Source organism: Equus przewalskii, chromosome 3, assembly GCF_037783145.1.
Source record: "Equus przewalskii isolate Varuska chromosome 3, EquPr2, whole genome shotgun sequence".
Lineage (NCBI taxonomy): Eukaryota > Metazoa > Chordata > Mammalia > Perissodactyla > Equidae > Equus > Equus przewalskii.
In genome coordinates, this window is record NC_091833.1 from 54,420,212 (window position 1) to 54,432,456 (window position 12,245).

Sequence of the window (12,245 nt, forward strand, 5' to 3'; positions counted from 1 at the left end):
ATTTTGTAATTTTAACATTTTGTTATATTCCCAGCTCTTGTGGTAGCTGTTCTGCGCTTCATCCAGCTGAAACCAAAGGTTTTAAATCCGTGGCTGAATATTAGTGGATTGGTGGCGCTGTGTCTGGCTTCCTTTGGCATGACCTTACTTGGTAATTTTCAGGTACTTCACTTGGCCTTTTTCACTTCCATCTCACACTTCACCTATCTGATTATCATAGCCTCTGAGTTAAAGTCACTATCTGCCCATATACTTCTGCACAAATCTGTAAAAAAATGCTAATAGTGGTTCCTAATCTGCACAGATTCTCCAGCAGTCAGCCCTTATGGTCTTTCAGCCTGGTCTCCCTAAATTCACATTACACATGTGAGGTTGCTCGCTATGCATTGGAAACACAGCATGGCTATTCAGGAAAGTAGCTACTGAAATAGCTGTATATTTTCTACAAAGGATTTCAAAGTGCTTTATACTTTTTTCCACAATAAATTGTATCCTAATGTACCTTTCTAGAAAACTAATAGGATCATTACCTTTCCATAATTAAACACGGAACATCCTTTTTGGATGAAAGCTTGCATTTCAGATTAGCAAGTTCACACACCAGTCAAGTTTGGAAATTCAGAATTTCCCTAGAACACCTATGACTTGTACAGATATACTAACACTAACTCTTCTTCCCAGAAATTTAGAAGCCCAAGGTCACAACATTTAAGAATAATGTCCCTTGCCAACACGATCATACCCCGCTCTTGACCCGAATGACGTCATTTGTAAAATAGGCAAGGAGACCCCTGAACTTTGACAGTAGGTGTCTGATTTCCCTGCCTTCTCTCCCTCCCCAGCATCCTCCAACCGATGCTATGTGTTGTTGCTGGAAACTTCCTCCTTGCAGTCAAACACTGATCATCACACCTCTCTGTGTCTATTGAGTGAAATCCAAATGGCACAGACATCCAAGAAAATATGGTAGTGGGTTTTCTAAGACTGTCTCTTGTTCTAATCCTCAGTCCTGATAATTCAGGATGACTTGTTCCCCAAGACTTCCTCTGGCTTATAGTAGCAGCTCAATAAGTATTTTTGACTTGATGGGTCATTTGCAAGATAGGCAATCCCACCAATTTCCTTAACTAGGTCTAGATCTCATCCCATGTCAAGCTAGACAACAAGAAAGCTAATTCTTAGAACATGTTGGCTAGGACAGTGAATTTTCAGGGGAATATTTGAGAGGTTATCCTGTTAAGCTCCATAATGTTAGGGCATGGAGCATTTGTTAGTGAGATTTGGGTGGGAGTCCCTCCTCCACTTACCTGTCCATGCTGCGGGTGCTGGCATGTTGTAAAGTGCTCAACAATTATCATTTCTCTCAGCCAGGCCTGGAATGGAAGTTCCTGAGTAGATGTTTTGTTCTTTACTAAAGTCCTAGAAGAATCCTAGAGATTGGGTTGTGTTGGTGAAGCACAAATATTCAAAACCATGAATGATGATGCTACATATGAAGAACACTTTCTGGAGTATCTACAGAGAATACACAGGAAACAAATAAGAAGTTAATTGCTTGTGGGGAAACCAGGTGGCTAGTATATGAGATGGGAGACAGACTTTTCGATCATACTCTTAAAATTTGTAAAAGTTTGAGCCATGTAACTATATTATCTATTTTTAAAATTAAGTTAAAAATAATAAGTGAATAGACTATATGCAGTATGGAAAACCAATTTCCTAGAAGTAAAATTTGATTTGAGGAATTATTATTTAAAATAAGTATCAAAAATACATTTTTTGAACTATGAGGGAAAAAAGTGGCTTCTTCCAAAAAACAAGACAAATCCTACAGCCAAAAACAATAGAAAAAACTGTAAGGGGAAAGTAATATTGATTTGATACAACCATTTTTCACAGATGAATGTCAAACAATAAAACATCTGAAGGCAAGAGCAATTCAAAAAAAATATTTTCACCATGTTTTAAAAGCCATCTTTTCAACAATAGATTTTATTTTCCTATATGTGCAGTTTAAAATATACGTAATTAATAAAGGTTTTTTAAGTGACATATATTTTTAAATACAACTGGGTAATGATTGAGGAGTTTACATTTCTAACCCCCAACTAAAATAACTTGAATGGGTCTCCTTTAACCTATTAAAAGGCTTGACAAGGACTCTTCAAACCCTATTGTCCTTTAATGGGTCTCCAGATATGGAAAAAGCTCATAGGTAGCAGTTTTCTTATAAAAGGAAAACAAAACAGAACAAAGTCCCATTAACAATGAATTGGTCACATTACATAAGCCAGTTTTGTAGGAGTGAAGAACAGCCCAAGTATTATTAGTTGTCTGTGCCAATGAAATCTTGACCTACCTAGAACTGGTCCTCTTCAGTCAGTCAATACAAAGCCAGATCCTGGGTCTCACTTCTTAGTATGGAAAACAAAGTTTTGGGTGCACGTTTGTAGAAATTTTGACATTTCCCTTTTCTGTGTAACTCTCCTGCCTTTTCTTTTACTTTTCCACAAAGCTTTTCTGGAAAATAAATTCGAGGAATAGATTATCACTGCCAGTATGGCTGTTCTAAAGAAATCTTTTGAGTTTTGGCGGTAATATTAATATCTCTTCTCCTCAGAGTTCAAGTCAATGGAGAACAGGCATAAAGAGCCAGTGGAGATGAAGCACTTTCATCTTTCTAAAGTCTATCATCCCATTATGGGGATATCAACTTACCTATTCTTCTCTCCCTCATGTATTCCATTGGCTTGTATGTCTTTTCCAAATGGACCTCCACACGTCATTATCTGTTCATCCCATAGCTCACGAATGATGAGGAAATCCATAATGTTGGAACTTCCTTGACCTTTGGATTTGGCACATTGACCTGCTGGATCCAGGCTGCACTGACACTCAAAGTCAACATCAAGAACGAAGGACGGAAAGTTGGAATTCCACGAGTTATTCTCTCAGCATGTATCACTCTCTGTGTGGTCCTCTGTATCCTTTAAATGTGAAAAGGTTCTTTGCCAGTGAGAGTAAAACATAGAGGGGCCGACCCGGTGGCGCAGTGGTTAAGTGAGCACTTTCCGCTTTGGCGGCCCAGGGTTTGCCTGTTCGGATCCCGGGTGTAGACATGGCACCACTTGGCAAGCCATGCTGTGGCAGGCGTCCCACATATAAAGTAGCAGAAGATGGGCACAGATGTTAGCTCAGGCCCAGTCTTCCTCAGCAAAAAGAGGAGGATTGGCGGTAGATGTTAGCTCAGGCCTAATCTTCCTCAAAAACAACAACAACAAAAATAGATAACTTGTCTATGTGGAAAATTGCCACTCCCACTTGGTTAGGATATACTATCAGATCATCTCAGAATCTTAGACAAAACAGAAAAGTAAATGGGTATAAAAACTAAAACTCTCAGACCTATTTTTTGTGCCAAAGAGGAGATGGAGAACTAAAAAGAAAACAACTCTGCCTTCTCGAGATTGTTTTAATCCATAGGAATGGTGTCATAGATCCTCCTTACCATTAATGATATAAAAGCTTCCCTTTGTGAAAAGCATAGAGTGCATAACCAAAAGAGAATTGTGATTTTTTCCCCCTCCATCTCAAAAAAAATTTTACTTTATTAATGGCCTTGTTATTTCATTTACTTTATTAACTCTAAAATGAATTTCGAGGAACAAATACATTTGTATCTTTCAGGAAAATAAGTAAGCTTTCCTGGAAAACAAAGTCAAGAACTAGATTACCACTGCATGTATAGTTGTCCTAAACAAATATTTTTGAGGTGCTGTTCATTTTCCTTCCTCCCCTCAGAGTTTGAACCAATGGAGAACAGACAGAAGGAGCCAGATGGGGATGAGGAAGTCAGCCTTTATTCCTGGGAAACTTGGAAAGGAGAATGCCATAGGTCTCCTATCTCACACCCTGGAATTCAACTTATCCACCCAGTAGCTACCAGAGAAACCAGGGAGAGGCAGAGGAAAGCGAGCGCTTCACTCAGCTTAACCCCAAACAGATCCCAGGGAAAGAGACTAGTCTAGGACGGAGCACAGGGACCCCCACTTACTGGTAGTGTGGCCCAATGGAAGCTGGCCAGTTCCAGTCCCATCAATCAGATCAGTCACTCATTCTGTGGTGATCCTAAGTGTTCACTCCAGTAGGTCCTCAGGACACCAGAGAGGAAGGGAAAGGTTCCTAGATGGTAGGCTGTATAGTCATGCGCTGCATAACGACATTTTGGTCAATGATGGACTGCATATATGACAATGGTCCCATCAGATTAGTACCATATAGTCTAGGTGTGTAGTAGGCTCTACCATCGAGGTTTGTATAAGCACTGTAGGGGAGGAAGAAATTTTCCTCTACCCTCTAGGTTCTTCTGGCTGATCTAAGAATTAAATAGACATGAGACAGATTAACAGGAGAAAAACAAACGTAAGTTTAATAACATGTATACATGGCAGAAACCAGGAAAACCAAGTAACTCACCAAAATGGCCAAAGCCCTCACCTTAAATACCATCTTCAGCTAAAGACAAAAGAAGATCTGGGTGGGCAGAGTCAGGGATTTCAAAGGGAAGGAAGGCGATTCACAGATAGGTGAAAAGGAGCAAACATTTGGAAAACAAGTGTTAGTTTGGCCACACAGAAGCACACAGAAGGGAGCCCAACAAACAGGCTTTTCTGGGTTCCTCCTTGTCTGCCACCTAGTTCATGTCATGCTAAAGTGATAGCTGGCTTCCCAAGACAGGTTTTTTTAATCTGAATTCTTTTAGGCAGTTCAGGGAGAGGTAACAAGAAAAACTTTCTGAGTCCTTTGTTTCTTAAAAATAATCAGCCTAAAATAATCCTCATCTTAAAGAAACACATTTTGGGGTGGCAGATTTTGTCCACTTCAGTACACTCTCTGATGTTTGCATAAAGACGAAATCGCCTAATAATGCATGTCTCAGAGTGTATCCCGTCCTTAAGCCATGCATGACTGTGTAGCTAACACAATTACACATCTTCAACCATGTAATAGCCAATATTTATTGGGCACTTATAATGTGCTAGGGGTTATTCTAAGCACTTTAAATGTATCAACTCCTTTAATTCTTACTTAACGACTAAGAATAGGGAAACGCAGAGGTTAATTTACCGAAGATCACACGCAGTAGGTGGTGATCTTAGTTTAAACTCAGGCTCAGGTTTTGCACGCTTAACCACTGTGCCATCCCTCCTTTGAGAAGGTGGCTTTAAAATATGAAAACAGTTAGCTTTCAGAGACATTCTCTGGTAAGCGGAGTATTTGAAGTCTTTTATTTCTTCTTCCCTTGCAAACTGCCATTCAATCATTTTACTGGTTTTCTGAAGTTCTACAGTCACATTAGATAGAAAACATTTAAGGACTTGAAATTTAAGCTGAAAAACTTGCTATTGCTAGCAACCTGATAGAATATTTGATGAGTAAAAAGATCAGAACTCTGCCAGTATGAGATTTGGACATTTATCCCTTCTCCATTAAGTGATAAGTTAATATTGCTTTGGCAATATTTTGAACCCTCCGTCAGAAGAGTATTGTAGACTCTAAATTATTCTGAGTTATGAGCTTATACCAAACAGTTCTGATCCATGTGGTTTCTGAAAACTTGGAACCATCTCTTGGTTCCCGGGTGAATGGATCCAACCCTAGTCAGGGGAGCAGAATTTGGCTGAAGTAGTTTCACATACTCTTTTGCTCTCTGAAAGTTTCCCAAGATTTTAGGCTTAAGTTTAGAATTAATTTTAAGGAAGCATTTCTGATTTTTCTAAATAAATGTATTTAGTTCTCTTGGCCTTTCACTGAAGCATGCTATGAGCCCTCTCCTTCCCCATCTGCATATATACTAATGTGCGTATGTGTATGTATGTATGGGGGGGTGTGTGTACCCCATATACATTCAGGCATAGGAGTCTCATCTGTTTATTGTTTCTTTAATTGCATATTTTCATTGGGGCACAAGTTTAAGTGTTACACCAGGAATGAAACTAGCCTATACAGTGTTGTCTGAAAGACAATAGTAAAAATTGGACAGAAGAGGAAGAGGGGCCTCTTAGACATTATCAGTAGCGTGGAGACAGATGCAGCTTAGACGGAGGTAGTTAGTGATTTCGTCTGTTCAAAATTATTTCTGCAGATATAATGATGACTGAATGCATGGTCCTTTGCAGTGATTTTTTAAAAGATTATTTTTCTGGCCAACTAATTACTTCGGAATTGTAATCCTTTAGCTAATCTCACAGTTTATTAAGAAGCCATGGAGTGTGGTGGTTGAATGCGTAGCCTGGGAGTCAGAGGGCTTGTGTTTGAATCTCAGCTCCACCAGTTTATACCTGTGTTACCCGTTTGGCCTCAGTTTCCCTATTTTTAAATGAACTGATGATGATAATAGGATGTTCTGAGGAATAAGTTAGATATTCCGTGAAAGCACCTAAAAGCATGCTTGGCACAAAGAGCTCAGTAATGTTATCTCACATTATTCAGGTCGATGTTTGTGTTCAGCAGCTCCGTCAAGCTAAAGGGGGACAGCCAGACTTTTCCTGTAAGCTGTCTCTGCCCTGAAAAGAGCCCAGTTCTGATGTGGCTGATGGGAGTACTTTCCTTGACTGCTTCCTCCCAGACTTCATCCTCATGTCCCAAGGCATCCACATGTATGCAGCCAGGGTCCAGTGGGGCCTGGTCATGTGCTTCCTGTCTTACTTTGGCACCTTTGCTGTGGAATTCCGGCATTACCGTTACGAGATTGTCTGTTCTGAGTACCAAGAGAATTTCCTAAGCTTCTCAGAAAGCCTGTCTGAAGCTTCTGAATATCAAACCGACCAGGTGTAACTCGTCAGTTTTTCCTTGCTGGTGAGGCAGGTGTGACAGTGTGGGAGGGACCAGGAGGACACACTCATAGGACTTGACACATAACCTCATGACACATTTTACACACACACACAGACACACACGTTCATGGCCACATTTGCCAAACGAGCTTTTCAGGGTGAGTTATTTCTTTAATGAAAAAGCACAAGCCCTTATGTGTCAAAATACATGCTGTTACACGGAAAATATATGCACGACAGAGCAAGAAGCTTGTGCATGAACACCTCTCTTCCCCTCTCTCTCCAAGTCCCCCCTGCTCTTCTCATTCTCTCCACACATTTCAGACATCGTGATCGCCCTACCATGGAGTGGGGCAGGCTAAATGCAACATGGGAATAATGCCAACTCCCGAAGTTGCCTTCAGATCCAAAGGGCTTGGAACCAGCTCATGAGGAAGTTCTGAATCTGGCACTACAACTCTTGAATGGAAACTGTGTAGAGAAGTGATCCTGTGTAACCTGTGGAAAGGCATGGGATCGAGGATAGGACTTTCCCACAAAAACTCCCTTCATCATTGTTCAGTGGTTGGCTGCACGCATTCAATGAAAAGATTACGCTACAAACTGTGAGCGTGAAGCCCACCACCGTGATTTGGATTTTACTGTGACTGAGAAATATTTCCAAATGTGAATATTTGTAGGGACATTGTCTGCCGGGAATGGAACAAGATGGCGGCAGCAAGGATGCGGTTTCGTTTTTGCTTCCATAGTATGCTATGTACAGTTTTTGTTTTATATTTCAGAGTTTGCCTTCTTTTTTTTCTTTAAGTAGCTACTATGAGCCTCTCAAAAAGGCCTCCTGGACAAAGAAGATGTGGGCCAAATGCAAGAGCTGAGCTTGTTTTGAGTTCGACCATGATAAAAGGAAAGAAAAGGTCACTTGCAGGCTTAATTTGCTGCTTTTATGTTTGAAGCTAAGAAAATGTTCACAGAAAAGCACAAAGAAATATGTGTGGAGGTAATAAAAAGAGCTCCTGCTGGACATTTATAAAAGATAGGATTTTTAGAGCATCTTGTTGGAAGTCCAAATCAGAGGAGAGTTTCTTAATATGTATCTATAGCTCAAATTTGGTATTTGGGGGGTGGGGCGGGTTAAGGGCTTTTCCTACTTGGAATTTGTAGAAGCCAATTAAAATATTACCCTCCCTCCCAAAAAAAGTGGCGCAGCTGGTCCCCTGCTGCCCAACACGTGGTTCCCACCTGCTGAGAGTTCAGAACTCAAACTGTAGGCCTGGGCTTTTGAGGCTGTGCTTCACAAAGAAGAGCAGACTTCTGAATTCGAAATGTGCTAGAGTGGGCCAAGTTGACGGACTCTCCATGAGTGCACTTTGTTTCAAGAAACCCCCAGATTTACTTCCTAGGGGCCTGGGATTTCATGGAATATAATGTGAAAAACACTTTTTTAATTCAAACGCTGAGTTTCTTGAGGAGGGAGTCAATGACTTTTCATCTCTATACTGATCCCCACCCCCTAGCGCAGTGCCTGGCACAACATTAGGTGCTCAACAGCTGTCAATGGAATAAAATTACCGGTCATTTAGGGTAGGAAAAAGGAGTGTCGGAGACTCAAAGATGAGTCAGGGAGAATAGAAGACGGCTGTTTCGTGGACAGGAGTGGAAGAAATCATGACTAGGGGTCAGATGGCGAGTGAGAATGCCTATAAACGTGAGTAAAATGCGAGGAAAAGAATCAAGCAGAAGACATTCTCCTATTAAAAAGGCATCTTACTGTAAATAGTCCAAGGTGACATTTATTATTTTTGAATACTGCTTTTGTGTTTTTTTTCATTTTTACATTTTAAAAATTTTATCAGAGAACAAAGATTTATGAAGCTTCCTTTTACTCTACACAATCCAAATTAAACAGCTTTTGGTGATGCGCTGTACACTTTCTTAAGAGAATATCTAACAGCACATTTTAGCAGAATCAAGCAATGACTGGCATTATTCATTGGGATCTGACCACTAAATAAAATTCTTTTATGGAGAATTCTGGTTCCTTTGTTTTTTACCCTAACATTTCTTCCCTAATACTGAAGAATGTATAAAACTCAATCAGACATTAGGTTGTAAAGGAACACCTCAGTGTCACACTGGCAGCATATTTCCAGGGTGTTTTCCAACATGAACAACCAATTTTCTGATTCTCTGGACACCAACTGGGTGCCTGTAGTTCAGTTCTGACACTAACTACCCAGAGTTATCATCAGACCCCGCAGGTTTAAGGGCTCAGTCCCACAAGACTGCCCTCACTCATTTCAGATGCCATGCCAGGTCACCCACACCTGTGACCAACTTAGCTATAAAACTGGGGGTTCCCATTACTCCCTTCCCTTTTAGGTTTGATAATTTGGTAGAATGGCTCACAGAACTCAAGAAAACACTTTACCTCCATTCACCTGCTTATCATAAACGATATAATTCGAGATCAGCCAAATGGAAGAGGTGCTTAGGGCAAGGAAGGGGAGGGATGCAGAGGCATGCCATCTTCCCAGGGTTCAATGTGTCCACCAAGCCAGAAGCTCTCTGAATCTCACTGTTCAAGAGGTTATAGAGCTCCATCTCCAGCACCCTCTTGACCCCATTCCTGGAGGTCAGTGGGTCAGGAGGTCTCATCACTTCATCTTTTTTGTGACCAGCTCCATCCTGAGGCTGTCTAGGGGGCCCACCCTAAGTGATCTCATTAGCATAAACTCAGGGGCTCATTATGAATAACAAGACACTCCTATCACTCAGGAAATTCCAAGAGTTTTAGCAGCTCTGTGGCTGGAACCCAGCACAAAGACCAAATATATTTTTGTATTATACTACACATATAAAGATCAAGATTACAGAACCTGCTGGGAGTTTTCTAGGAGGCCAAGACCTGGGAATCTGCATTTGGAATGTGCATCCTGGGAGGATTCAATGCCGATGGCTCAGAGAACAAAATCTGAAATACACTAAACGACATCTTTTGGTAGTCCAGCTAAATCTCTTGAAAACAAAGTTGCCCTCCTGGTTAAGAGAGACATATTTTAGAAGCAATGTTAACATTTTAAAGGATCAATAGTTTTGATTAAGTGAACTGACAGTGTTTTATTACCTGTGTTATTTATTGGGTTTTCTTTGCCCCTGCTATGGGAATGTCAATGAAAATAACCCATAACCAATCTATAAATGAAAATTTGGGTGAGATTATTCTGAACCAAAATGTGAGGACCACGGCCTGGGGCCTTTCTTCCGGAAGGAAGAAAGGGCAGCAAAGAAGTGGGGTGTACAGAGTGGTTATATACCCCCAAAGAGGGTGTTTCACATAGGATTGAAATGTCCCTTTTACAATAGTCACAAGACTGCTCTGTCGGCACAGCGATTGATGGATACAGCAGGTAGGTCTGCTCTTGGTGGACACAGCAGGGTGGCAAGTCTGTTGTCTTGTCTCGAGCTGGGTGGTCAAAGGTGAGCTGGGTGATCAAAAGTGAGCACAGCAATCCGTTCCTAGCCTAAGGAAAGATGCTTATCCTTAAGGAAATGCCAATGTGGGGGGAAGTTGCACCTTTATCTTAAGGGCATTTGTTCTTGCTATAGTAAATGTTTAAAGCAGATATACAATGCATGCTCAATGGCCATGTCAGGCCCTTTTGGAAAAACAAAGGCCCAATTAGGTTCACACTAAATGGCTTCCTCATATACTCCAATATATCCTATTGCTTGCTATTTCTGTTTGTCATGAAAGTCAAACTTTCGTATCTTGAAATTTATAATCTACTGGTTACAATGGAGACTGGACCACCACTGTTTATTTTGTTTTTGTCCTTAGGCATTGTGTCAGTCAGGAGAGGTTGGGTTTTACTATCCCAAAGTAAAACTAATAAAACAAAAGTTCATTTCTCATATTAGACGTCTATCCAGGTTGAGGAAGGGGGCTCTGCTCATTGCTATGAGTCAGACTCTGGCTGAGAGAGGCTTCACCTCAACACGTTGTAGGGAAGGAAGACATTTTCCTCTACCCTTCTAGGTTGTTCTGGCTCGTCTAAGAAATTGACATGAGACAGAATAACAGGAGAAAAATCAAACAAAGTTCATTAACATGCACACATGGGAGAAACCCAAGAAAACTGAGTAACGCATCAAAATGGCTGAAATCACCACCTTAAATACCATCTTCAGGTAAAGACAAGAGAGGATACTAGGGGTAGTGGTTTGGGACTGCAAAAAGGAGGAAGGCAATTCACGTGGAGATGGAAGAGCAAATGTTTGGTAAACAAATGTTTGCCACGTTATGCAGGGACAATGGGACATGGGGAGGACTTTGATCAAATGGGCTAGGTTCCTCCCTGTCTACCACACCTAGTTCATATTATACTGTAGTTATCTACGGTGATAGCTCCTTCCTGAACAGGGCTTCTATCTTAAATTCTTTTAGGCAGTTAGGGGGAAGGTCAAAATTTCTTCCCGAGTCTTTTGTTCTTAAAAATAACCAGCCCAGGGCCGGCCTGGTGGTGCAGTGGTTAAGTTCACACATTCTGCTTCTCGGTGGCCCAGGGTTCGCCAGTTCAGATCCCGGGTGCAGACATGGCACTGCTCAGCAAAAGCCATGTTGTGGTAGGCAACATATATGTGGTAGTCCCACATATAAAGTAGAGGAAGATGGACATGGATGTGAGCTCAGGGCCAGTCTTCCTCAGCAAAAAGAGGCAGGTTGGCAGTAGTTAGCTCAGGGCTAATCTTCGTCAATAAATAAATAAATAAATAATAAATTAAAAAAATAACCAGCCCCAAATAATCCTTTAGCCAAAGAGACACATTTTGGTATGGCAAGTTCTGCTCCCCTACACATGCTTCCACAATTGCTGACAGCCAAAAAAATGTGGCAGACTGCTCACTGGTTCCTAAAACTCCTGCTAGGAAGTGACAAATATCACTTAGCTTACATTTCATTGGCCAGAGCAAATCACAAGGCCCTATCTGAGTGTGGCACTCCTATCATGTGCCCAGAATGGGAGAAACATTTGTGAACCGCCTAGTGACTACCACAGGATTCACAGTAAGTTTTTAAGACTTCATTAGTCATTGTCATTCCTTTGAAATGGGAATTCCAAAGAACTGGTAAAGAACCCATCACCATACAAAAATAAGAGAAAAGGGGCCATCTATGGGATGGGGATAGAGCACCAAATTACAAGTGCAAAGAACCATCTAAATAATAGTTGAATGAGACATATGCAATTCCACTGAGCCTAAAGACTCTCGGCCACATCTAAAATGTGCTATGTCCCCCAAAGCAGTGGGAAGCAACAGTTTGGTGGAAGAGGAGGAGTCCACGTATGAAATAAGTTGATTTTCCCAATCCTCAGCTCCATATCAGTTCGGATTCCCCATTAACACTCC

The 12,245-nt window shown here is 41.1% G+C and overlaps 1 protein-coding gene across 6 annotated transcripts in view; it reads left to right on the top strand.

Moving 5' to 3' along the window:
- The window catches only part of TMEM150C (transmembrane protein 150C), an 85,029-nt gene extending 76,164 nt beyond the window's left edge, over positions 1–8,865 (top strand). For all 6 annotated transcript variants that reach the window (XM_008525790.2, XM_070614543.1, XM_070614542.1 and 3 more), the window contains 3 exons: positions 35–162; positions 2,805–2,982; positions 6,629–8,865. In XM_008525790.2, coding sequence (XP_008524012.1) covers positions 35–162; positions 2,805–2,982; positions 6,629–6,837 — 515 coding nt within the window. In that variant the 3' untranslated portion in view covers positions 6,838–8,865. The remainder of the gene's footprint in view (positions 1–34; positions 163–2,804; positions 2,983–6,628) is intronic.
- The last annotated feature ends 3,380 nt before the right edge of the window (positions 8,866–12,245 follow it).